This window comes from Podarcis cretensis (genome assembly GCF_951804945.1).
Source record: "Podarcis cretensis genome assembly, chromosome: 8".
Classification (NCBI taxonomy): domain Eukaryota; kingdom Metazoa; phylum Chordata; class Lepidosauria; order Squamata; family Lacertidae; genus Podarcis; species Podarcis cretensis.
Genome location: NC_137177.1, coordinates 84,477,721 through 84,505,075, shown reverse-complemented (window position 1 = coordinate 84,505,075; position 27,355 = coordinate 84,477,721). Strand labels below are relative to the sequence as shown.

Here is a 27,355-nt window from a genome sequence, read left to right as displayed (position 1 = left end):
TTGGTTCTGTTCCCTGTGAATTTTGCTTTGATGCAGCAAGTCTCTTTGATTCTTGAAATCTAGGCAGCTTGCCAGACCAGGCCAAGAGTCTCTTACTATGCTGTCTAACGATCTCCAGCCTTTGGGAAGTGCTCTCAAAAGCAAGGCAGGAGGGGTGGTCCTCTCCTCCTGGTCTCCAGGATCTGGTTTGTTGACATCCAAGATTTGAGAGGACACTTGGCGGCCTATCTGGTCCATCTCCTTGCTTGATCCCTGATGGACCGCTCTCCAGCCTGTAGCCAAGAAAAGCCCACCAGCTCCTAAGACAGCCTGCCCCATCCTTGGACAGTTGTGTGGCAAGTTCCCGCCCGCTACCCCAGTGGAAATAAAGACACATGACACAATTATTTAGGTTAATGGGCTAAAATTGGCCACAACTTTATTGGTTACAGGAATGAGCGGTATTGGCTTAGGCATTGGTCCTAACGACTATCCGGCTTCAGCCATAGCTGTCAACTGTCCCTTATTTGGCGGGAAAGTCCCTTATCCCAGCGCCGTGTCCCGCTGCTGTCCCTTATTGATGATGTCCCTTAAATTTCCTGGGTTTCAAAGGAAGCAGCTCCTCTCCCTCCCTGCTGGCCACAGAGGAGGGAGGCTCCAAGTGTGTTGCTTGGCTGCGTTGCTCACCCAATAAGGAGTCTGAGAATGACTGGGGGGTGGAGCTTGCATGCCTTGTGCCGATCAAATCGGCCACGTTGCCTGGGGACTCGCCTTTGCTCAGCGCTTCCCAGCGGAGAGGTGACGGTGGTTTTCCTTGCTGCATCCCCTTTGCCGGGTTGCTGTGCTGTGGGAACCACCGCTTGAGGCTTTGTTTGGCTTCTGGCTGGGCTTTCTGCCTTTGGCTCGGAGGGGCTCAGAAGTTGAACATATCTGTGTTCTGAAAATCCCTTATTTTGGCTGCTGATCCCTTATTTTCAATTCTGTAAGCTGACAGCTATGGCTTCAGCCTGTTTGCTTGAAGTCCGGGAAGGGTTAACCACCAGTAGGGGGAGACCTGCTGATGCACATCAACTAGGCACTCCCCCAGGGTCACCAATCAGGGGCGTGCCTTAGGCCCTCACCTCCATAGGCTTTGGACAGGGCCATGCCCCCCGGAATCCTTTACTGGACTACCCTTCAATATTTGGGGGAGGTGATGGCGCTTCCTCCCCGCTTCATCGACATAACAATACCCTTACCAATGCCTAACCGCCAATGCCGAGGAAGTTGTGACGATTTGCTACGAGGTAGGCAGAAAAGCAAGTGGCTGGTGCCAATTTTCCAAGTGGGAATAATTCCTACCAGGCCCCTTAACGGCGACCAACCGGGGTCCATAGCAAGGTCATAAGGAAGCTGCGGCGGCAAAAGAGGGAGATCCCCGGCCGTGCCAGTGTGATATAGCGCAAGCCACGCCCCCCTCCGGCCGGCCGATTGGCTGGCTAGGGGATGATGCGGCCGGGGATTCCCTCAATCGCGCGGAGGCTGGGAGCCAGCCCCCGCACACGTGGACAGGGCGAGAAGCCCGCAACTCCACCTCCTCTCAAGTTTGGAAGTGGTTTCTTGGGAGGTTTCTCCTAATGCTTCATCAAATTCTGCTTTCCTGAAATTCCCACCCACTGCCTTCCTCTCCTGCGAGCTGGAGCAACAAGGAACAAGCCTCCCCCGTCTCTCATGTGACGAAGGACGTTGATATAGATGAAGCCAGCTCGGTCACAACATTGGGAGAACTATGAAATGGTGTTCGCAAGTCTGAGAGGGGTGGGATCAGGTCCTCTTGTAAGGGAATGCACAAGGATTGAATCCCTCTGGTAGCCATAGAGTGACTTGATTAAGATCACCTGGTGAACTTAGTGGCTTTGAAACCTGCCCTGCTTCCCAAAGCTTTTCTGTTTCCTCAAAAGACCTTGGAGGTGAAGGTTCTTGTTCAGGAAAATGCAACATAACTCCAGTTTCACGAGAGATGGAATCCTGTGCTTAATCTACTCCATGCAAAAATTCTGCCTCGTTCTGTGCAGCTTTTGATTAAGGTTAGGAGACCTTTATCAGCCCAAGGGCCACATTCCCTCATGATGAACCTTCTGGGGGCCGTGTACTTGTTTAAAATGTGGGCAGAGCAAAGGATGTGACCCTTATGTTTGTTCGGTAGGCTGTACTTCATACTTGGCCCAGTATATCTGAAGGAGCGTCTCCACCCCCATCGTTCAGCCCGGACACTGAGCTCCAGCTCTGAGGGCCTTCTGGCGGTTCCCTCACTGCAAGAAGTGAAGTTACAGGGAACCAGGCAGAGGGCCTTCTCGGTGGTGGCACCCGCCCTGTGGAACGCCCTCCCATCAGATGTCAAGGAAATAAGCAACTATCTGACTTTGAGAAGACATCTGAAGGCAGCCCTGTTTAGGAAAGTTTTTAATCTCTGATGTTTTATTGTATTTTTAATATTTTGTTTAAAGCCGCCCAGAGTGGCTGGGGAGATCCAGCCAGATGGATCGGGTATTATTATTATTATTATTATTATTATTATTATTATTATTAATATGTATGTATGTAAATGAGAGTCATCATAGTGATCCATAGTTAAAAGTAGAAGTCAGCAAATGTGTCCCCTTTTTTGTTCTTCAAAATATGGCAACCCATCCTTTCCTCAGGCTAACAGGCCCCCATTGGAGAAGGGCAGCTGCACAACAGAAAGGTTGCAGAGAAGCAAACTACCCATCTGAATAGCTGTAATTTACTCTCCAGACAAACTGCTTGAATGGCACGTTGCCGGTCCACAGAACAAAAACTGGCGCTTGGCTGAAGCCTGGCTGTAGTATTTAAAACAAAGGGAATTATGCAACCAGGCAAAACAGGAGATGAACGTTGCTTCAATACACTTCCTTCTGCTTCTCCTACTCTCAGGGGAGAGGGCTTGGGTGGGATTCTGAGTCTGAGATTCTGGAGGGAGAAAATCCATCTAGCATCCTTCCTCACTGTGGGCAGCTGGAGGCCTTGGGGAACTCCCTGTCTCCCTCTCTCTCACACACGCCTGTTTGTGATCCCCAGGGAAGGGACCCTGCCTGGCACAGAGGCTTACCTTTGCGTCCTTGGCAAGGAGCTCCATTGGTGCCACACACATCCAGTCTCTCCCAGAGCAGTGGAGGAGCGGCCTGGGGAGCGCATGTGTGGACAGGCTCCTAGCCACTCCAAGACAGAGTGGAGAGGCATAATTTCACTCCCCCACTCCCTGGTCCACACCTAACCAACCCCTAGGTATTGCCCTTGAGACTGTTCACGCTCTTGGGTTTCCTTCCTCCAGGAGAGCCAGTGATCTGAGAGTCTGTCATGTATCTTGACCTGGTGGGCAGTCAGATGTAGAGGCAGTCGGGGGCGGGGGGCAGTTCACCCTGGGTGCCCTGTCTGGGGGGATGACAAGAAGGCACCCCATGGCGGCTCATGGCGGCGCGAGCAGCCATTGAGCCACTGCAGCCGCATATAGAGGATCCTCCATTCGTGGCTGCAGCCACGAGCAGAGGGCGCTGGCGGCAAACCACTATGTACAGCACATGTGCGGCGTCGCATGCATGCGCTGTATGTAACGATGCCACACATGTGCTGTACATAGCGGTTTGCCGCCAGCGCTGCTCGAGCGCTGTACGGACCCTCCGTTGCCGCTATAGCTGCATGTAGAGGATCCTCTGTTCGCGGCTGTAGCGGTGATAGAGGGATCCCAACACTGTCTGTATGGTGCTGGAGTGGCGCTGCTGGCAAACCGCTATGTACAGTGCATGTGCAGCGTTGCTACATACGGCGTATGCGTCATACGTAGTGATGCCCCGCCCTGTGTGTCACGACGCCTTCGTTCACTCCTGTGTAGAGGCATTGCTGAGCCTGGGATCAGCCCATTCTTGATTTAGCACCAAACAAATGAAATACCGTGAAAATCCCTGAAATGAGAAGTAATCGACTAGAAATATTATGGAAATAAACTAAATAATAAAAATCAAAAAGTTTAAGGAAAAAATGAGAAAAACCTAAAATTAAACAAAGCCTTAACAGGATGCCGGCTACAAATCTCGTTTTGCTGAACTATTCAGTTTCCTCAGAAGGAAATAGAAAAATCATAAACCTTAAATGACCAAAATTCAAAAAAAGGGGGTGACAGGGAGGGTGTTACAAATCAAATAAAATGGCCAGGGACTCCGCCGAGCCGATTTCTTTGTCACCTGCTTGCCCTCCCTGCTGACATGTTGCCCTCCGTCTCTAGCAAGGTGCCTAAAATTTGGGAGGAAGAGAAAGGGAAGGAAGAAAGTTAAAGCTGGTGGCTGCCAGGCACCCAAGTGGCAAGCCTCTGCGGACAGCTCGCGACAGCCCGTCCGGGGACCCTGAGTGCCTGCTCGCTTCGGTCCTGCGGCACCTTAAGACTTTGACGATAATTCCTCCATCAGATGTTGGGCAGGAGGGTTGGGGGTTGAGGTGGAGAGCCACCCGTAGCAGAAGAGCCCGCCGCAGCACTCCGACCGATGGGAGGGCTCTTCCCCGGACTCAACTCTCAGGCCCTGGACTCTCAGCCTGGCACCCCTGAGAGCCCGGCGCCCGGGTGCCCCACACCCCTAGTGCCTATGGGTAAGACAGCCCTGGCAGAGATCACAGCTAAGGAGTGAGAGCCAGCCACTTTTGGAGGAAGTTCATTCTCTGGTTGCACAGCAACACTGGCGGAGGAACGGGAGTGCGGAGGGAGTGGACCGTCCCTGGCACCACTATTCCGGTAGGGAGCCATCGCGGTGGCCCCCCACAATCACTGTACACCCCCTGTGTGCCAGGTGCCATGACCCCCACAGGTGGTGCGTCACGCCCCCAGAATGTGTGTCACGCCGCCGGGATGTGCGCCATGCCCCCGGGATGCGTGCCACGCCGCCGGGGTGTGCGTCACCCTCCGGGGGCGCCAGTCACGCCCCCGCCTGCCCTCCACCCCCAGTAGCAGAGCATGCAGCTTTGCCACTGCACAGCAGCAGAGAAAATCGCGAAGTCCACATCCATGCAACTCCATGCACCTCTGCCTGGCTCAGAGAAACCCCCGCAAAACCGAATCAAGCACTGCTCCATAGCAATTGTTGTTCTACAATTCCGTTCACCATATAGATGGGTTTATGAAGCATTTCTGTATCCTTCTGCTGTGCTGAAGAAGAATTCCACGAAACAGTGGGTATATCCGGAATCACTGGACGTCATAAAACAAAGCTTTATGGCTTGTTTTCTCCAGATAAGAATCTGACCCATTGCTTCTCTCAGAGACTTGTTTAGCCCACAAAGACCTATAAGACTTACTTTTATTTGGTTCTGTTTTCAAGAGAATCCATCAAGAGTGCATATTTTGTGACTTTCAGAGATTTAGAAGATTTCTGTTTATTTGGTTTTGTAGAGAGTGCATATTTCATATATTTCATATTGTTCAATGTTCTTTATAGATTATATAAAGAGTTTATATTGACATCGCATTGTTGTACTTGGTCATCGTGTTGCCTTTGGATATTACTGATATCTGTTTGCAACACAGGGGTTTAAGTGTTTGGTTACTCAGAGAAACCCCCGGCAGAGATGAGGTTGCCAGTCCTCCCCAACTTTCCTGTGTAGGTTGAAGTGGAAGATTCTAGAAGGCCAGTTAGCTATCCCCCCTCCCTCTTGGAACAATGAAAGGGCCCTGAAGTTGGTCTCAATAAACTTCCCGCTTCAGAGAGCAAGATGTGTTTGAATAATTACAAGAGGAAGCAGAATTAAAACATTTATTTATACTCCATGCCATCTACACCAGCGATATTTTAAACTTAATCATCTCCAGACAGATGGTGGAACATTTGGGCCTATTAAATTAATGGCATTCAATGTTCTCCATTTATTTTCTTCTCAGTTATTTTTGGACATTTGTCATATATTTTTTTCTTTTCTTTTTTTGTGGTGGGAAACAAATGAATAAAGGTAAGCAATCATAGAATCATAGAATCATAGAATCATAGAGTTGGAAGAGACCACAAGGGCCATCGAGTCCAACCCCCTGCCAAGCAGGAAACACCATCAGAGCACTCCTGACATATGGTTGTCAAGCCTCTGCTTAAAGACCTCCAAAGAAGGAGACTCCACCACACTCCTTGGCAGCAAATTCCACTGTCAAACAGCTCTTACTGTCAGGAAGTTCTTCCTAATGTTTAGGTGGAATCTTCTTTCTTGTAGTTAGGAACCATTGCTCCGTGTCCGCTTCTCTGGAGCAGCAGAAAACAACCTTTCTCCCTCCTCTATGTGACATCCTTTTATATATTTGAACATGGCTATCATATCACCCCTTAACCTCCTCTTCTCCAGGCTAAACATGCCCAGCTCCCTTAGCCGTTCCTCATAAGGCATCATTTCCAGGCCTTTGACCATTTTGGTTGCCCTCCTCTGGACACGTTCCAGTTTGTCAGTGTCCTTCTTGAACTGTGGTGTCCAGAAATGGACACAGTACTCCAGGTGAGGTGGCTATGCCCAGAGCGGGGGTCCACCACTACAAAATGCCAGAGTCTCTTCCATGGAACACAGGAAAAAATGTTACTAATTATGCATTTATTTAGGACTTTTCACAAAATTGGGAGTATCCATTGTACTGTCACAATGGTGACAACAACCCCGTAAGGTTGTTGTTGTTTAGTCGTTTGGTTGTGTCCGACTCTTCGTGACCCCCTGGACCAGAGCACGCCAGGCACTCCTGTCTTCCACTGCCTCCCACAGTTTGGTCAAACTCATGCTGGTCGATTCGAGAACACTGTCCAACTATCTTGTCCTCTGTCGTCCCCTTCTCCTTGCGCCCTCCATCTTTCCCAACATCAGGGTCTTTTCCAGGGAGTCTTCTCTTCTCATGAGGTGGCCAAAGTATTGGAGCCTCAGCTTCAGGATCTGTCCTTCCAGTGAGCACTCAGCGCTGATTTCCTTCAGAATGGAGAGGTTTGATCTTCTTGCAGTCCATGAGACTCTCAAGAGCCTCCTCCAGTACCATAATTCAAAAGCACCAATTCTTCAGCGATCAGCCTTCTTTATGGTCCAGCTCTCACTTCCATACATCCCTACTGGGAAAACCATAGCTTTAACTATACGGACCTTTGTTGGCAAAGTGATATCTCTGCTTTTTAAGATGCTGTCTAGGTTTGCCATTGCCTTTCTCCCAAGGAGCAGTCGTCTTTTAATTTCGTGATAGCTTTCACCATCTGCAGTGATCATGGAGCCCAAGAACGTAAAATCTCTCACTGCCTCTGGCTTCCCCAGCCCCTCTGGGCGGCTTCCCACAAAATATTAAAATACAGTAATGCATCAAACATTAAAAGCTTCCCTAAATAGGGCTGCCTTTAGATGTCTTCTAAAAGATATAAATTCAACAGGTGCTGCTATTCCCTGCAGGGTGATGCAGAGATAGGGAAAGCTGCATCTGTGGAATTTCTCCCTGAAAAGTTGTTTGAGGACAGGGAACGGTAGATTGCAAGGATGGAAAAAGAGCCTCCTGTTGATTTCTTGAGTCCTTGAGACAGTTACTGTGTTTCATGTGGAAAGAAAAAGCTGTCTGTTGTCTGGGTGTGTTTTTCCCCCCTTTCCCAAATGAGCTGCAGAATCCATATTGGCCTTTTCAATTCTGGCAGTGGTGAACTTTAATTTTCAGTTTGGGTATTTGCAGGGAAATTGCAGGGAGGCACAACACAAACGGACCCCTTCACAGTCTTTGTGGTATCAAAATGCTTCCCCACCCCCTCCCTCCATCCTGTGTGTCTGTATTTAAGAGAGAAATGAGTCACAGTTAGTTAAACACCTCTTTGAAGTGTTAAAACTAAAACTTATTTTCACATACACACACACCAAAGAGTTGCGTTTTCCACTCAATAAACATTTCTGGGGTGAAGCAGCCCAGAACAGAGTAAACTTTACTTCCACCTCTGCAATTCGTTTTGTCGTGGAGCAAAATACCCATAATAAGCGTGGGCCAAATAGAAATCTTCTCCCACATGTGGAAGGGCTTGCAAACAGTAAAGAAATGGGAGATTTGGCCTGACAGCTTGAAAAGTTACATGGAAATCCTGAAAGGAGAAATGTAACAAATGGTGAAAATATGCAGTGCTTTTTTTCCCTGTGGGGACGCATACACCTAAACATGTTGTGAATCTTTGTACTTTTGTCCATTTACTTTATTTATTTCCCTCGATTTGAACTATAATATGGTGATTTTCTTGAGTCAAAATGAGAGTACAGTGGTACCTAGGGTTACATACGCTTCAGGTTACAAAAATAGTGCTTCAGGTTAAGAACTTTGCTTCAGGATGAGAATAGAAATCATGCTCTGGTGGCACGGCGGCAGCAGGAGGCCCCATTAGCTAAAGTGGTGCTTCAGGTTAAGAACAGTTTCAGGATAAGAACGGACGTCCGGAACGAATTAAGTACTTAACCCAAGGTACCACTGTACCCCTAAACATTTTTTTTAAGAAAAAAAGCACTGAAAATATGGATTATCTGGCTAATGGGATAATCCCATCTCTCAAGGAGTACGGGTTTGAGGGTTTGAGCCATGGCCTCTTCATTCCAGGTTCATTTTATGGTGAGCGGCATCTGTCTGTCTTGAGAGACAATGGCGTGCACCTCTGGGGGTGGAGCCAAACCGCTCTCGGCAGCACCTGGAGCGCAAGCCTGGGCAGTGTGTTTGGAGCTCCTGGGCTGCCCAGGTGATGGGGCAGAGGAAGGGGTGTGTGGTGGGTGCGGGCAGCCCTGGGTGTCACCACTGAGGGGGGTGACAAAATGCTGGGTGGTAATGGGACACAGGTGGTGCTGTGGGTTAAACCACAGAGCCTAGGGCTTGCCGATCAGAAGGTCGGCGGTTTGAATCCCCTTGATGGGCTGAGCTCCCATTGCTCGGTCCCTGCTCCTGCCAACCTAGCAGTTTGAAAGCACGTCAAAGTGCAAGTAGATAAATAGGTACCGCTCCGGCGGGAAGGTAAACGGCGTTTCCGTCCGCTGCTCTGGTTCGCCAGAAGCAGCTTAGTCATGCTGGCCACATGACCCAGAAGCTCTACACTGGCTCCCTCGGCCAATAAAGTGAGATGAGTGCCACAATCCCAGAGTTGTCTGAGACTGGACTTAACGGTCAGAGGTCCCTTTACCTTTACCTTACTCACCACGGGGCCTGCAGCGCGCCCGAGCCACGCGTCTCTCCTGGGAGTGATGTGGTGGATTGGCTGCACACTGGCTCCGCGCTGCCCAAATGGTCCTCCTGCTGTCACCCCCCTCCTCAGCTATAGCGAAGCTGAGTGGGAGGAGGCAGTCAGAGTCAAGGGGAAACTCGCCCCGCCCCTTGCCCCGCCCCTATGGCTGGCTCACCCCTCCCCAGGTGCCCAATTGGTTTCCTCCGCCATTGCCAGGTAACAAGACACACCCACTCCTCAGTCTTGCTGATGTGGTCCAAAGGAAAGCAGAGCAAGACATTTGCCACCAACTCGGCTGCAGGAGTCGCTGGAAGGAGGCTTACAAGGTGCCATTCAACCGCCTTAGGGACTCCACTCTGGATTTGTGTAGGGTTGTCCCTAGCTCACCAAGGGTTCAAGACCCATTGGCTCCCCTCACCTGGTTTAACCGGCCAGTCGAAACTCTTCCCGTGTTGTGGTTGTTGCCACATGCTGACAGCTTCTAGGAGCCACAGGTGAGAACTGAGTGGAGGGTGGTGGCCAGACTGTCCCAGGAGGAGCACAATACGTCTCCCAGCAGAGGAACAACCCCTCCTCTAACACCACATACACCCCTAGGTTTATTATATACCAAGAATAAAGAGCCTCTGGGCATGTACAGAGGGACTTTATGCACTTACGTAATTATTGCATTTCTAGCCCACCTTTTTACATACTAAAATGTCCCTTACCCTAGCTCAGTCACCTTGTAGCAGCACAGTCTCTTTGGGAACTGCTGACCCCACATTGTAGAGGCATGGTGGGCTATTCAGCAGTTAGGCAAAGACACTCTTTGTGTGCTCAGAGATACAGTGTTCTCTGTGGTTCTCTCACGTATCTGGGCTCAAATTGAGCTGTGCTTATGCTTTGGTTCTGTCAAGCCATAGAGTTGCCTCTCTCTACTGGAGTCAACCTGTTCAGGGAGACAGGAGAGGATATATTGTTTATTAATATCCTTTCTAACTTGCACTAGCAAGTTCTATAACTTAGCAGAGTTTTACATTCCCCTTTTAAACAGGCACAGCAGAAAGCTGGTTGCAGGCTTGTGTAAGCCTCTCACTATCATACAATTCAGTATTGAATTGTATGTTCCTGGTAAGTTCCCTTTTAATCCCTCTTAAAAAGAATAAACATGCCACAATCTTATTTAAAGTATATAAAAGAAGTTTACTCACATCATCAGTTCACAGTTGGATCCCTGAAGGCAGACTTAGTTACAAAGTATGTACATTTGGATCTATCCCATATGGGGAAATAATCCCAGTGACTGCAGGCTAGTGGTTCTGCAGTTCACACGACTAAAGGAAGATGGAGAAGAGTCAAAAAGAAGTGTGTTGCGTGCCTTGCCCTTTTGTTACCGGGAAAGGTAAAGTCACACCCACCTCTAGTCACATGCAAAGGAGGTATGTCCCAGCCAGGAGGAAACAGGAAGTTTTTGACTGACTGGACCAAACATTCCCCTGCATATCCACTCTAGGAAAACAAGGAATGTTGTACTTGACTGCTACTTATGTATCACATCCCACAACCTACCCACCTTAAACTTCTGTTTCGCACCTGGGACATATCAAATGGTGCAGAGGCGATTGGAAATAGTTGGGAGCTGTTGTGTGGACTTAAAGGGCCTGTGAGAGGGGAGAGAACAACAGCACTGCTCTGAGAACGCGACAAGTGAAGTGCTGCAGGGATCTCAGACCTTCTTCTCTTCTGAAGTGCTGGACACAGTACCTTTACGACGAGACATTTCCATGTTCTCCATTGGCTTTAAAAACTCTGAGAGGAGGACATTCCCTTGGGGGTTCAAAAAGAGACACACACAGAGGAACTGGAAACAGTTTATCCTGTGTACAATAGGCTCTGCTTTTGTATAAAAGCACTTTCTCCCAACCAAAGGGAGCTTTTCTTCTCTCTGCAGATCCAGTGTCGTGTAGTGGTTAAGAACGGTGAACTAGTAATCTGGGGAACCGGGTTCGCGTCTCCGCTCTTCCACATGCAGCTGCTAGGTGACCTTGGGCTAGTCGCACTTCTTTGAAGTCTCTCAGCCTCACTCACCTCACAAAGTGTTTGTTGTGGGGGAGGAAGGGAAAGGAGAATGTTAGCCACTTTGAGACTCCTTCAGGTAGTGAAAAAGCAGGATATCAAATCCAAACTCTTCTTCTTCTTCTGCACTTCCCTAAATTCACCCCAAACCAACTGGGCAACACCGTACTCCATATGCAGACTTTTCATCTATTTATTCCAGAATATATAAAGGTAAAAGGTAAAGGACCCCTGGACCACTGGTGGAGGAAGGGGTGTGTGGTGGGGGTGGTCTGCCCCGGGTGTCATCCCTGAGGGGGGGTTGACATTGCCGGGGCCCCCTGGGATGCTTGCGGCAGGTGATACCCCATGGGCAGCTCGCCGTGGGTGCCACTGTGGGCAGCTAGTCCGCCTCTGCCCTGGACAGTTAAGTCCAGTCAAAGGTGACTACAGGGTTGCAGCGCTCATCTCGCTTTCAGGCTGAGGGAGCCGGTGTTCGTCCACAGACAGCTTTCCGGGTCATGTGGCCAGCAGGACTAAACTGCTTCTGACACAATGGAACACCGTGACAGAAACCAGAGTGCAAGGAAACACTGTTTACCGTCCTGCCACAGCAGTACCTGCTGCTACACATTCAAGAGCACCCCAGACTGAGAGTTCAGGGCCCAATCCTGAGACCTAGGGGGGGGGTAAACTGGGAGGGGAGGGAGGGGAGGAGGGTAATGGGGATTAAATTATGGGGGTTTAATGAGGAGGAGCAAGACCATGTGTGCCACCTGGAGTTCCTCAGAGAAGAAGGTGGGATTTAAACATAGTAAATCAAGAAAATAAACAAATCAATCGCATGTTGTCCCAGGAGTCCTTTCTTTCTCCTAGCCCAACTCACTTCTGTTATGAGAACTCTTGTGGGGAAAGTTCAGGGTCACAAAAAAAGAGGAATAAGATCCTCAACGGGGATTATGTCGATATATTTACCCTGCTACCCCCGACTAAGGTAATGGGAAAGGGCGAAAAGAGGCGCTCTTACGGAAAAAGGAGGTATAGAACCCCAAAGGCGGAACGCACATTTGAAAATTGGCTAGATGGGTATCAGGTCTTCATGGGGGTCGTTTCTGCCGCGTATCCTCGGAGATCCATGGATTTAGTGGCCTACCTGGCCCATGTGAGGAATGCGTACTCACTCGCGGGAGAAAACGCGGCTTTGACCTACGATGAGAATTTTCGTAGGAATGCCTCTCTTGCCTTCCACCCGTTGGGACTTAACCGACCCTAATTACTGGGGAATGGACGTCAATCCATACATAGACAAGAAAAACCAGGACTCAGCCAAAAATGGTAAAATCGAAGCGAAAAGACGCCGTCTATGTTGGGAGTTCAATCGGGGCGTCTGCTCCCGCCCCTTTTGTAAGTATACCCATGAATGTGAGAGGTGTTGGGGAAACCATCCGGCCTCCTCGTGCTTTAAGTCCAAACAGCAGCCCTTTCGGGGGGGCAGGGGGTACTTCCACAACAATGCCAGAGGCACCCCCGGCCCCTCTCACAGGGGACAGAGTAACCGCCAGTAATCCAGAGCTCGGTTTGGCCTATTCCCCTATCCGTCTCCAGCCCCTAAGAGCACTCCTTGACCAGTATCCAAACCAAAAAGCCGCACAATATCTCTGGGAGGGTTTCTCTCGTGGGTTCAGAATACCCGTTGCGGTTCCCCCTACTCCTAGAGATCCTCAGAATCAAAATTTAGTTAGGGACAGACCCGACATAGCAAGGAAAAAGATAGAAAAAGAAATTAAGGCTGGTAGGGTAGCAGGCCCCTTTCTGGTTCCTCCATTTGAAGGACTCCACATTTCCCCGTTAGGCATAGTCCCGAAAAAGTCCCCAGGGGAATTTCGCATGATCCATAACCTATCTTACCCGAAGGGAGGCTCCGTCAACGATGCCATTCCCCAGGAACTTTGTACGGTAAAATACTCCTCTTTCGACCATGCAGTTAAAATGATTCGGCAGTTTGGGAGGGGTGCGCTGCTAGCGAAATGCGATATCGAGTCAGCTTTTCGTCTCCTCCCGGTCCATCCGACCGACTTTCGCTGGCTAGGCTTTAAATTCCAGGGGGAGTATTTCATTGACAAAGCGATGCCTATGGGCTGCTCTGTAGCCTGCGCGGCATTTGAGTCATTCAGTACTTTCCTCGAATGGGCACTCCGCTTCAGAACAGGGTCTAGGGGCGTGTCACATTACCTCGACGATTTTATCTTAGTGGCTGACAGCAGGCAGGGCTGCTCTGCTCTCTTGGGCGCCTTCACAGCACTCTCGGAGGAACTAGGGGTGCCCCTGGCTGCCGAAAAAACGGAGGGCCCATCCACTTCCTTGATTTATCTAGGCATTGAATTGGACACGGTGGCTCAAACATCGCGTTTGCCCGCAGAGAAGCTATCCGCCCTTAGTGCGGTCATCCACCAGCTTCTGCCCCTTAAGAAGATCACCCTTAGGCAAATTCAATCCTTGCTGGGCCACCTTAATTTTGCCTGTAGAGTTGTTGCGCCGGGCCGCCCCTTTTGCATCCGTCTAGCTAGATTGGCCGTGGGACTTAAGGCTCCTCACCACAGGGTTCGCCTTTCCAAAGAGGTAAAGGCGGATATGGGCATGTGGCTTCAATTCCTCAGCAAGTATAATGGCATATCTTTATGGCAGGATTCCTTGTCTCTAAAAGCTGACTTCCAAGTTCAGTCGGACGCTGCAGGCACCCTGGGCTTCGGGGTTTATTTCCGGGGACAGTGGTGCGCTCAAAGGTGGCCTTCAGAGTGGCAGGGCCAACCCATCACCCGAGACCTCACATTCTTGGAATTCTTTCCCATAGTGGTAGCGGTACATCTTTGGTCAGAGCAATTCCGTAATCATAGGGTTTGCTTCAACACGGATAATCAGGCTGTGGTAGCTGTTCTATCTAGGCAATCTGCGCGTTCCACCAGAGTCGGTAATCTCCTCCGGTCTTTCGTCCTGCTGTGTTTAGAGCACAATATATGCTTTTCGGCCAAATTCGTACCTGGCATTAACAATGATATCGCGGATGCTTTATCTCGCTTTCAGATGGAGCGCTTCCGCTCGTTAGCGCCAGACGCGGAGCCATCATCGATGCCGTTCCCGGAGCATCTCTGGAATCTTGGGAGCAAGAAGTGATAGAGGGGTTATTCGGTGCCGTGGCCCCTTCCACTATGAGATCTTATAAGAAGGCCTGGGCCGACTTCTTAAAATTTCGCAGCAGCAGGCCCAACGCAGGGCCGTATTCCATTCCCTCAACGAGGGAGGTTCTCCGCTACTTGGCTCACCTGAGGGGGCTGGGCAGGGCGCCAAAAACACTCAACATTCAGTCCGCAGGGATTTCTTATTTCTGCAAAGCCTTTTTTGCAACAGACCCATGTGCAGCTTTTATCGTTCGTAAGACCCTTGAGGGCTGGCGTCGGCAGCAACCCCCCAATGCGGATAGGCGGAGGCCCATAACTATTGACATTTTGACACAGATTCACAAGAAATTACGGGCAATCTGTTGGTCGAAGTACGAGGCGCGCCTGTTTTCAGCCGCTTATTCCATTTCTTTCTTTGGCGCTCTCCGCATTGGGGAGGTAGTCTGTGAGCGCGGAGCGTCTCAATCCCAGAGGGATTTGCTGATAAGTGATTTGTCCCTGTCTGAGTCCGAGCTAATCGTTCAAGTGCGGAGCTCTAAGACGGACCAGCTCGGTAAGGGTGCGCTCTTACGTTTAGCGGCGGTACAAGGTTGCGGACCCTGTCCCGTAAGAGACACACGACGTTTCCTCTATTTGAGGCCCAGCGGCCCTGGCCCACTGCTGATACACGAGGATAGGTCACCTTTGGCCAGACACCAGTTCACACGGGTACTGCGCACCGCGCTAACAGCCTGCGGTTTTCCCGCGGCGGAATTTGCAGCCCACTCCTTTCGCATCGGGGCCGCTACCACCGCAGTGCATTTTGGGCTCTCCACGGAAAGGATTAAGGATCTTGGGAGGTGGAAATCTAATGCATACAGAACGTATGTTAGAAAAAATCTATGACTTGCAGCAATAATCCTGATCTCGGTATTTCCGTCTACTTTCCTTTCAGAACCCAAGAAAATACGCATTTGGTTGGTGGGCCACAGCATTGTTTACTGGGCCAGAAATCGTGCTTTGAGTTCCGGAATGGGGCACAATTTGAATCTGCCTTCGAATGTTGAGCTGGCTTGGATTGCGCGTAGAGGGATGCGCTGGAGTGAATTTAAACCAGCCGTGATGGCGAGAACTGCTATTGAGGGGCCGCCAGATGCATTAATAATCCAGTTAGGCGAAAATGATTTGGCATACCGAAAAGCCATCGATTTGAGATGGAGCATTTTTGATGATTTGACAGATTTTGTGGCGGCTTATCCAAGCGTTACCATCTTGTGGTCCTCGCTGCTTGAGAGGAGGACATGGAGAGATTGTGTGAGCCCGGCTGGAATCAATAAAGCAAGAAAGGTCTTGGAGCGGGCCGTGGCACGTAGAGTGGCGGATCTGGGCGGGTGCGTCATTGGCCACCCAGGCATCCAGTACAACAATGAGGCCCTCTACAGATGGGATGGTGTGCATCTTTCGGATGCGGGAAATGACATTTGGTTGGGGGACATCATAGCTGGGATTAGGGGTTGGTTACGGGCCTGAAGGTATTGGCGGCGAGCCTTGCTCTTGTGGCGGTTAGGCATTGGCATGGGGCAAATTATAGGAAAAAGGAGGGGGGAAGGGAGCGCCATCACCTTCCCCCAATGAGAAGGGGTAGTCCGGTAGAGGACTCCCAGGGGGGGCGTGGCCTTGTCCGAAGCCTGGAGAGGTAGGGCCTCCGGCACGCCCCCGAGCGGTGACACCCGTGGGACCCTAGTTGGCGTACTTCAACAGGACTCCTGCGGTGTGTTCAACCCTTCCCGGTCACCATGCCGGGTAGTCGATAGAAGCCAATGCCTAAGGCCAATACCTTCAATTCCGTAATCAATAAAGTTGTGGCCTTTCACGCCCATTAACCTTAAAGCAACGTGTCCGTGTCTTCATTTCAACTGGGGGAGGAAACTTGCCACGCAAAGCCCTTTCCGAGCATGGAGAGGAGAGGACGTTGCGGGCAGGACCCTCCCACATTCGCGGGGGCTTCCCTTGCCCCCCGCGAGAGTTGGGGAATCCCTGGGCGTGCCTGCAACCCAGCCCGCCAATCGGCGGGCGAGGGGAGGCGTGGCCTGGGCTACTTAAGGCCAGGCACGCCCAGGGACCGCCCTCTTTTCCCCTCGCCCCAACAGCTGAGCGGTTTTCCCATCCCACCCACCCTTAGGTTTAGCTAGAATTGGCCTTGCTATGGACTTCGGTTGGTCGCCGCAAGGGGCCTGGTAGGAATTTTTCCAAATTGGCGCACTTCCTGCCAGTTGGTTTTTTCGCCTACCTCGTAGCAATCGTCACAACTTTCACGGTGTTGGCGGTTAGGCATTGGCATGGGACAAATTATAGGAAAAAGGAGGGGGGAAGGGAGCGCCATCACCTTCCCCCAATGAGAAGGGGTAGTCCGGTAGAGGACTCCCAGGGGGGGCGTGGCCTTGTCCGAAGCCTGGAGAGGTAGGGCCTCCGGCACGCCCCCGAGCGGTGACACCCGTGGGACCCTAGTTGGCGTACTTCAACAGGACTCCTGCGGTGTGTTCAACCCTTCCCGGTCACCATGCCGGGTAGTCGATAGAAGCCAATGCCTAAGGCCAATACCTTCAATTCCGTAATCAATAAAGTTGTGGCCTTTCACGCCCATTAACCTTAAAGCAACGTGTCCGTGTCTTCATTTCAACTGGGGGAGGAAACTTGCCACGCAATGGAGCCTGCAAGCGAAACCTTCCCCTTTACCTGCAAGATCCTTTTGATGCCAACATGACACAGGTATACTCCCAATTTTATGTGTAGCTTGGCTTTGTGAGGGGAAGAAAAACAGGCACCAGAACCCAGGAGCTCCAGAGATGAATATGGTTGAAGTTCACTGTTTCATATAATAAGCAGCCACTCGCTGGTTTCCAGCCTCCAGCGTATAATTCATCCTCCTGTTCTCTCTTCCTGACACGTTTTCTCCTCTTTGATTTCCAGGTAGAGCGTTCTCGTTTGGATGCTGCAGCAGTGAGCGGAGGTTTGTTTCGCAAACTTCCCAGTTCCTTTATTCCTAGGAAGTCCCTGGATATGTTGCCATTCTTCTCCTGAAAGGGGAGCCCCTCCTGCCTCTTCTGTTTGAGGTGTGACGTCAAAACAACCCATCCCATCAGCAAAGGGAATCCAGTTGGCTTTCAGAACACATCACTCTCCCAAACATGATCCCTCCGTCGATGGAATCTCTGGTCCAGATTCTGAGGGGATGTGAAGGGGAGGCAAAGGCGCCAACAGAAAACGATGCTTTGAGAAAGGACCACCTTATCTCAGAGCAAGACTGATATCTAAAATAAGACAATACACCTTTCCTTTCCAAGTCTAGGCCTAGGAGACCATTAGAATCGTGGGGTGTTTGGGGCACCCAATATGTCAAAATGCCGCATTTGAGCCATTGACAATAGCACACCGTCTCCCTTCCGTTTTGGCCTTTGACATCCACCACAATTTATTCCGCCTGCTTGGGAATTCCTGGGCAAGCTCAGAGCTGGAGCCCTTCTGCACGCTGTGGATTTGTGCCCAGTCGAGGAACGTAATGAAACCGGTATGGCCAAGCTCCTGCTAAAGTTCCAGCGGTATTTTCGGCGGAAACCCATCCGCTTCTTCACCTTGATTGCCCTCTACCTGACGGCTGGGAGTTTGGTGTTCCTCCATGCTAGCTTCACTGGAGAGGTGAGAGTCACGGAGAATGTGCCCAGGGCCAATGACGGCCCCGGGAATGGGATGGAAGCCCAGTCTTTGGTGACGCTACAACTTGGCCGGGAGTTTAAAGAGACATCAGAATCGCTGACCGTGGCCCGGAGATATGGATCTTGGTTTAAGAGTCCTTCCAAGGATACTGCGGCGAGGAGCAAGATAGGGGACTACGGCGGGACTTGGAGTAGAGCCCTCAAGGGCAGGAACGTACGAGAGAAGGAAGAAGACAGAGGTAACATCTCCTTTGAGCAGTTATATGGGAGGCAAATGAAAGCTTTTGGTTTGGAATGGAACGTAAATGTTTTGCAGGGTTTTCTGAAATCCAGCCTCTTTTCCTACCCTGTTTGTTTGTTTGTTTGTTTTTCAAAATGTCTACTACGTCAAATGGGACACGGGTGGCGCTGTGGGTTAAACCACAGTGCCTAGGACTTGCCAGTCAGAAGGTTGGCGGTTCAAATCCCCGCGATGAAGTGAGCTCCCGTTGCTCGGTCCCTGCTCCTGCCAACCTAGCAGTTTGAAAGCACGTCAAAGCGCAAGTAGATAAATAGGTACCGCTCCGGCGGGAAGGTAAACGGCGTTTCCGTGCACTGCTCTGGTTTGCCAGAAGCGGCTTAGTCCTGCTGGCCACATGACCCAGAAGCTGTACGCCGGTTCCCTCGGCCAATAAAGTGAGATGAGTGCCGCAACCCCAGAGTCGGTCACGACTGGACCTAATGGTCAGGGGTCCCTTTACCTTTACCTTTACTACGTCAAATATCCCCCTGGTTTGAATTTGGGGTCAAAAATAATGATTGTCAAACGTTCAGAATCTGAAATTCAATTCTGTCTCCTGCTTTTGCTTTTGTTCCATTCTGCTGCTGCTTCCTCCTTCTCCCTGGTTGGGTGATCCCGACCAATCAGGGATCACAGTGCAGCCAGTTCCAGCCAATCAGGAAGCCCAGCAAATAAATATATCAATGTTTTGTTGTTTCTTTCTTTATTTTACTTTCATATTTTATTTCAATATGTTTATAAATGACCCATGTTGGTCCTTTCTGGTCTAAAAATAGGGGGAAGTGTGGATAATAAAATAAGAAGAAAAAGAATTAGAATAAAAATTTGAAAAGAAGAAGCAAGCAGTAACCTGGTTATGATTTTTGCTTGTTGTAGTTGACTGGGGGAGTGGCTGTTTACAAAACTGAATTAGGCTGCATTCACAAAGCAATTTATTCTGCTTTCATGACATTTCACTAACTCTGAGTTTCTGCATTTCATTTGAGCTTTCACGGGACATAGAAACCTCTTCCAGAAATATAGCAGAATATGGTACAAGTTTAATGCTTATTTCCATATAATTTGCTTCCAGAAAAAAAGGTTTATAAGCAATATGGAAATGAGTGCTGAACTTGCTCTGTGCTCCTTATATTTCTGGAAGTGGCTTTTCCATCGTATGAAAGCTCAGATATAATGCTGAAATAACAGTTATGGAAATGTCGTGAAAATGGAATAAGCGGTCATGAAAATGCAGCCTTAGTGAATTGGATGATTTTCTGATACTATGAAAAGAAATCATAGTAAGCTCCCTTCTACAAAGTCAGGACATTGGTCTTTGTAGCCCAGAACGGTCTACTCAGTGATGGAATTCTCTCCCCTTGGTGTTGATTTTAAAGCAGGTTACAGTAAGCCACACTCTTTCAAACGGCATCTTCTTCAATAAAACTGCCCCTCCCCCATAGCTATCAACTTACAGATTTGAAAATAAGGGACCAGCAGCCTCGAAAATAAGGGATCAGCAGCCAAAATAAGGGATTTTCAGAACACAGGTAAGTTCAACTTCTGAGCCCCTCAGAGCCAAAGGCAGAAAGCCCAGCCAGCAGCCAAACAAAGCCTCAAGCGGTGGTTCCCACAGCGCAGCAACCCGGCAAAGGGGATGCAGCAAGGAAAACCACCGTCACCTCTCCGCTGGGAAGCGCTGAGCAAAGGCGAGTCCCCAGGCAACGCGGCCAATTTGATCGGCACAAGGCATGCAAGCTCCACTCCCCAGTCATTCTTAGACTCCTTATTGGGTGAGCAACGCAGCCAAGCAACACAGTTGGAGCCTCCCTCCTCCCTGGCCGACAGGGAGGGAGGGAGAGGAGCTGTTTCCTTTGAAACCCAGGAAATTTAAGGGACATCATCAATAAGGGACAGCAGCGGGACACATTGCTGGGATAAGGGACCTTCCTGCCAAATAAGGGACAGTTGACAGCTATGCCCCCCCGATCTGTTTTTTAAAAAATCACTGTTAAATGTGGCAGCCCTCGTCAGCTTTGATTATTTTTATACATTATTTTATATTTATTTTTATTGGGAACCACCTTGGGTGGGCTAGTGCCCCAAAAGGTGGCTTAGAAACAATTTCATAAGAAAATAGAAATCACAATATTTGTTCTCCAAAAGCATCCATTAAAATGTGCCAATGAATTCTTTTAAAAACCAAATCAATTGCAAATGAATGTGGACATTAAGAGAACCAAACTTAAGACTGAAAAACACTCTGCTCACCTCTGCTCCTTGCTCCCCCAGAATTTGCCACCTGAGGCAAGCGCCTCACTCTGCCTAAGGGTAGGGCCGGCCCCGAGTGTTAGGGGTGGCTGGAGAGCCTTGTTTTCCTATTCGAAGAGTCAGATGTGGGGCTGATTTGGCTCAGGTCAGGTGTTCTTCAAAGCCAAAAGCCCAGGCATCATCACATCCCTTTCATTTTGCTCCGCTGATGGTGTCTTTTGACTGGTGACTTATGGGGACTGTCTGGAGAGCACTTAGTGCCTTGAAGGCCTCATTTACTCTACCTGACAGGTTGCTTATATTTTTGGAGAGGAGAGGATGCCGCCGTGCCGCTGCTTCATTCATTACAAAGTAGAAGGGCAGCTCAGAGGCTCCTCTGTCATTCCGATGCCATAGTCCCCAGAACCCTTGTTAATATGTCGTAAGCAAAATGTGGGGACAGAAGGAAGCTTTTTCTCCCCATCTCACACCCCAGAACATCCGAGGAACCTGAATGTTGGAAGATCCAGGACTTAAAATAACAACAACAACAATTTTTATTTATATCCCTCCCTCCCCAGCCTAAGCCGGGCTCAGAGCGGCTAACAACAATAAAAGTAACACAGCATTCTAAAATCAATTCATTCTAAAATCAATTCAAAATTAAATTAATGGCAACCATTGGGCTAGAGTTCTGTGAGGATTACCAAAGGAGGGGGTCAGACTGTGCCTTGGCCAAAGGCCTGGTGGAACAGCTCTGTCTTGCAGGCCCTGCAGAAAGATGTCAAGTCCCGCAGGGCCCTAGTCTCTTGTGACAGAGCGTTCCACCAGATCGGAGCCACAGCTGAAAAAGCCCTGGCTCTGGTTGAGGCCAGCCTAACCCCCCTGTGGCCTGGGACCTCCAAGATGTTTTTGTTTGAAGACCATAAGGTCCTCCGTGGGACATATCAGGAGAGGTGGTCCCATAGGTACGAGGGTCCTAGGCCATATAAGGACTTCTGCACACAGCTCAGAGTTAAACCCTGGAACTCCCTGCCACAGGAGGCAGGGATGACCACCAACCTAGATGGCTTTCAAAGAGGATTGGACAAATTCATGGAGAAGGAGAAGGCTACCGAGGACCACTAGCCAGGATGACTTTGTTCTGCCTCCCCAACCAGGAGCAGAAAGTGCTTGGGTCACACTTGGGGGCTTCCATTTGGGGCAGGATGCTGGACTAGATGGGCCACTGGCCTGTTCCAGCAGGCTCTCCTCCTCAAATCATAGAATAATAGAGTTGGAAGGGAGCACGAGGGTCATCTAGTCCAACCCCTGCAACGAGGGAATATTTTGCCCAAAGTGGGGCTTGGACCCACAACCCTGAGATCAAGAGTGTCATGTTCTACCAAACTGAGCTATCCCAAAAATAAAAAAATTGCATGGATCCCATACGGGACTCAAACCCAGACCACCTGGGTGAAAACCAGGAATCCTAACTGCTGGGTCTTATGTTCTTATAATTTGCAAAGGAGAGGGCTATCGATGGACACCAGGCAATGGTGACTACGCTCTGCTTCCACAGTCAGAGATGCTTCTCAATGCCAGTTGTGTCCCCCCCCGCCCCAGTGGAATTAAAGACACCAGACACAATTATTTAGATTAATGGGCTAAATAAGGCCACAACTTTATTGGTTACAGGTGATGAGCGGTATTGGCTTAGGCATTGGTCCTAACCTACTATATCAGGCTTCAGCCCGTCCGCTTGAAGTCCGGGAAGAGTTAACCACCAATAGGGGGAGACCTGCTGATGCACATCAACTAGGCACTCCCCCGGGGTCAACAATCAGGGGCGTGCCTTGGGCCCCCGCCTCCATAGGCTTCAGACAGGGCCATGCCCCCCGGAATCCTTTACCAGACTACCCTTTAATATGCCAAGTTACAGGGAACCAGGCAGAGGGCCTTCTCGGTAGTGGCGCCCGCCCTGTGGAACGCCCTCCCACCAGATTTCAAAGAGAAACATAACTACCAAACTTTTAGAAGACATCTGAAGGCAGCCCTGTTCAGGGAAGCTTTTAATGTTTAATAGGTTATTGTATTTTAGTGTTTTGTTTGAAGCCGCCCAGAGTGGCTGGGGAAACCCAGCCAAATGGGCGGGGTATAAATAATAAATTATAATAATAATAATAATATTATTATGTGGGACAGGTAATGGCACTTCCTCCTCTCTTCCATCTACAGAACAATACCAATGCCTCACCGCCAATACCAAGAAAGTTGTGATGATTTGCTACGAGTTAGGCGAAAAACCAAGAGGCTGGTGCCAATTTGCCAAGTGGAAAAATACCTACCAGGCCCCTCAATGGTGACCAACCAAGGTCCATAGCAAGGTCAAGGAATGAAAACCTTATAGGATGGGAGGATGGGAAACAGGAACAGCTGGTAGGCGGCAAAAGAGGGAGATCCCCGGCCGCGCCTGCCTTAAATAGGGCAGGCCACGCCCCCAGTGCCAGCCGATTGGCTGGCCAGGGGGTGACACGGCTGGGGATTCCCCCAATCGCGCACGGGCTTGACTCCAGCCGCCATGTGCGTGGTAGGGCTGTGAAGCCCTCAACTCCACCTCCTTTGCAGGGCGGAAGTGGCTTTGCTGGAAACCACAGGAGGGGAGAGCCCCACTTTTCTGCTCAGATCCTGCTTGCCACAGGGTATCTGGTTGCCTTCTGCGAGAACTGGATGTTGGACTAGATGGGCCACTTGCCTGATTCTGCATTGGCTCCCAGTACGTTTCCAAGCACAATTCAAAGTGTTGGTGTTGACCTTTAAAGCCCTAAATGGCCTCGGTCCTGTATACCTGAAGGAGTGTCTCCATCCCCATCGTTCTGCCTGGACACTGAGCTCCAGCACCGAGGGCCTTCTGGCAGTTCCCTCATTCCAAGAAGTGAGGCTACAGGGAACCAGGCAGAGGGCCTTCTTGGTAGTGGCGCCCGGCCTGTGGAACACCTTCCCATCAGATGTGAAGGAAATAAGCAGCTATCCTATCTTTAAAAGACATCTGAAGGCAGCCCTGTTTAGGGAAGTTTTTAGTATATAATGCTGTATTGTTTTAACACTCGATTGGGAGCCGTCCAGAGTGCCCGGGGAAACTCAGCCAGATGGGCGGGGTATAAATAATAAATTATTATTATTATACGGTGGTACCTCTGGATGTGAACGGGATCCATTCTGGAGCCCAGTTTGCATCCAGAGCAGAACGCGACCCATGTCTGCGCATGCGTGGGTTGCGATTTGCCACTTCTGCACATGTGCGAGTGGCGAAACCCGGAAGTATCACACTCTGTTACTTCCGGGTCGCCACGGAGTGTAACCTGAAAACGCTCAACCTGAAGTGACTTCAATCTGAGGTATGACTGTATATTATTATTCAGCCGGCTCGCCTTATATCCTGATATTCTTATGTTCATATCATGCCTTTCTGAATAATATGCCAGATATCTGGATTAGTGCAAAGCTAAGATCCAGGGCAGGGAAGCCTTTTCAGCCTGAGGGAACGATTCTTCATGTGGCCAGAGGCAATAGTTGATGGAGCATCGGATGCGAAACTTGCCAGGCATGAGGCATCCTCACACCTCAGGGATAAAGCAACTCAAGGAGGCCCTAGGGAAAGGCCAGAGAGGGCCGTGTCCTATGGAAAGTTCAGAGGGCCAGTCAGAGAGACAGACCCATTCCGCCCAGTTTAGACGAACATCAAAGCTTCACTTGGCCATCTTTAGGTACCAGCAATGAAGGTGTTCTCCAAACGCCCATCACAAAAACAGCACCACCTGCGAACAAGGCCACAGAGTCATAGAGTTGGAAGGGACCACAGCGATCATCTAGTCCAACCCCCTGCAATGCGTGAGACTTGAACCCGTAAGAGCCAACTCTTAGGAGCCATGGGGGCTTTGGCCCCCATAGTAAAATATTAGGGGGGGCGCCACAAAGTTGATGTGCATTCCCATTCAAATGGTGTGTGTGCGCACTGTGTCATGTGATCGATCGTGCGGGGGGGTGTTATATGAGCCCCCACAATATTTTGTTCAGGTAGGCACACCCAGCTTGAACCCACAGCCCTGAGATTAAGAGTCCCATGCTGTACTGACTGAACTATAAGTGTACGTATAAGTTTGTGGGGTCGGCACACTCAGGAGAAGGGTAAGGTCTGCAGAAGGTTAAACGTTCTTTCGGAAAGAATCAGGAGCGGCGACGGGATGGTTGGTTGGTTGGTTGGGTTTATCCAGAACAGCCCGCTGAAAGGTTAGCAGGCTCAGTGGGCACAGAATGCTGGCAATCTGGGAAAGGGTGTGGGATGGAGTCTCAGAGCCAGCCCACCTGTGAGGCACAGTGAGGTGGTTGCCTGAGGGTGGCACACTTCCAAGGGTGATGGTGGAGCATAGCAGGGTTGGGTGTGGATATGAAACATCCCACCCTCGGCCCATCCCCCTCGGAAGAAGGTGTGGGTGGCTGCTGGGAGATGGGGCGCTCATGCTGCAGCATTTTGTTGCAGTTCTGATTTGTCGAAGAGTCCACCCTCTTTCCTTTCCCTGCATGTTGTTGTTTAGTCGTTTAGTCATGTCCGACTCTTCGTGACCCCATGGACCAGAGCACAACAGGCACTCCTGTCTTCCACTGCCTCCCGCAGTTTGGTCAAACTCATGCTGGTAGCTTCGAGAACACTGTCCAACCATCTCATCCTCTGTCGTCCCCTTCTCCTTGTGCCCTCCATCTTTCCCAACATCAGGGTCTTTTCCAGGGAGTCTTCTCTTCTCATGAGGTGGCCAAAGTATTGGAGCCTCAGCTTCAGGATCTGTCCTTCCAGTGAGCACTCAGGGCTGATTTCCTTCAGAAGGGATAGGTTTGATCTTCTTGCAGTCCATGGGACTTTCAAGAGTCTCCTCCTGCACCATAATTCAAAAGCATCCATTCTTCGGCGACCAGCCTTCCTTATTGTCCAGCTCTCACTTTCCCTGCGTAAGATCTTGCAAAAAAGCTTGTTACACCCTGGTGTCATCTTCTCAGGAATTCTCCAGTTGCCTCTAGATTTGCTTCCCTCGTTCGAAGTCACCAGGGCACCCCTGTCCAACGACAGCTCCCCTCCAAACCAAAACAGTGGCGCCATTTCCCTCCTCCTCCTCACGAGCTTTTGGCTTGGTTGCCACGCTCTGTGAACAAAGGAGAGGGGGCTGGACCCGTTTGGTGGAACATATTTGGCCGGGCTCATTAGTTTAATTTGAAATGACAATCAGAGAATCTCTACCAGATGGTGAGTGAGGACTCCACTGTCAGTGGCGGCACAGTCGGCCATTGCGTTCCCAGCCATATGCAAGGTGTCTGCAACAATTAACCTCCGCTAGGACGGCTCCTAATTCCTAATGATGGTGACAGCGATTGGCCTTGGGAAATAACGGCATCACTCGACGTGGGTGAGCAGTGTCTGTCGCTGACACACGCCCCTCCGTTGACTCTCGTAAAAAGGTGGGCGAGGAGATGCAAATCGTTCCCCCATTCAATGCAACAGCTTGCCCTTTCTAGACGCCTGTGTTTGCTTGGAGTAGGGCTGTGTCGAAAGGCAGCTCCAGCCGTGCTCCTCTGCAAGAGTCTCCAAAGACCCTGCCAATGGGCGCCTCTCTGGCCCACCATCCTCTTCTCACAGTGGCCAAGAAGATGCTCCAAAGGGAAACTAGTGAGCAGGACCTGAGCACAAGAGCAACTCTCCCTGGTTTCCAGGGGCGTAGCGTGGGTTGCAGGCACCCGGGGCAGCCTCCGGTAGACTGGCCAGCGGAGTCTCTGCTTGCAAACTAGCCCCAACCTGGGAGCGGAGAAACATGAAACCAGGAGCGCCAGTGTGTTGCATCACCCTCCTGTCCTTGCAGCTAGGCGCTCTGGACGATGCATGTGGCTATAGCAGGGCTTTCCCACCTTCCACTCCCTCCATCCTCAGTGGGTGGCGATGGCGTCCTCGGCTAGCCTAGGGATGAGACATGCAGAGGTGTCCCTTTGCTGGCCACGAGGAAAAGGAGTCACTGCAGCAACAAAGGACCAGCTTGGGCAGGGATTGCCTGCATGTGGCTCCAGCCTCAGTGAGGAAGTCTCGTTGTACTGCCTCATAAATCTGTGGTCGGGGCCACGGGCCCCCCCTGCCCCCGATGCTATGCTACTGATGGTTTCCAACAACTGGTACAGATCCTCCAAGTGTCCCTATTTTCCAGGGACAGTCCCAGATTTACAGAAGCCGTCCCGGTTTCTGATCTGATCCCCAAATCTCCCACTTTTCCTTAGGACGTCCCTATTTATATCAGAGAAATGTTGGAGGGTATGGAATTTTGTGACACCCGAGCCAATAGATAAGTAACTATGCAACCTTTAGAAGACATCTGAAGGCAGCTCTGTATAGGGAAGTTTTTTAAAAATATTTAATGTTGTATATATATATATATATATATATATATATATATATATATATATATATTGGAAGCTTCCCAGAGTGACTGGGGCAACCCCATCAGATGGGTTGGGTATTATTATTATTATTATTATTATTATTATTATTATTATTATTTAAAGGTAAAGGTAAAGAGATCCCTGACCATTAGGTTCAGTCGTGACAGGCTCTGGGGTTGCGGTGCTCATCTCGCTTTACTGGCCGAGGGAGCAGCAGTTTGTTCGCAGACAGCTTCCGGGTCATGTGGCCAGCATGACTAAGCCGCTTCTGGTGAACCAGAGCAGCAC

General features: G+C 50.2%; 1 protein-coding gene across 1 annotated transcript in view; it reads left to right on the top strand.

Moving 5' to 3' along the window:
• WSCD2 (WSC domain containing 2) overlaps positions 1 to 27,355 on the top strand; it is a 91,974-nt gene that overhangs the window by 18,264 nt on the left and 46,355 nt on the right. The window contains exon 2 of the mRNA XM_079987028.1: positions 17,363 to 18,344. Coding sequence (XP_079843154.1) covers positions 17,963 to 18,344 — 382 coding nt within the window. The 5' untranslated portion in view covers positions 17,363 to 17,962. The remainder of the gene's footprint in view (positions 1 to 17,362; positions 18,345 to 27,355) is intronic.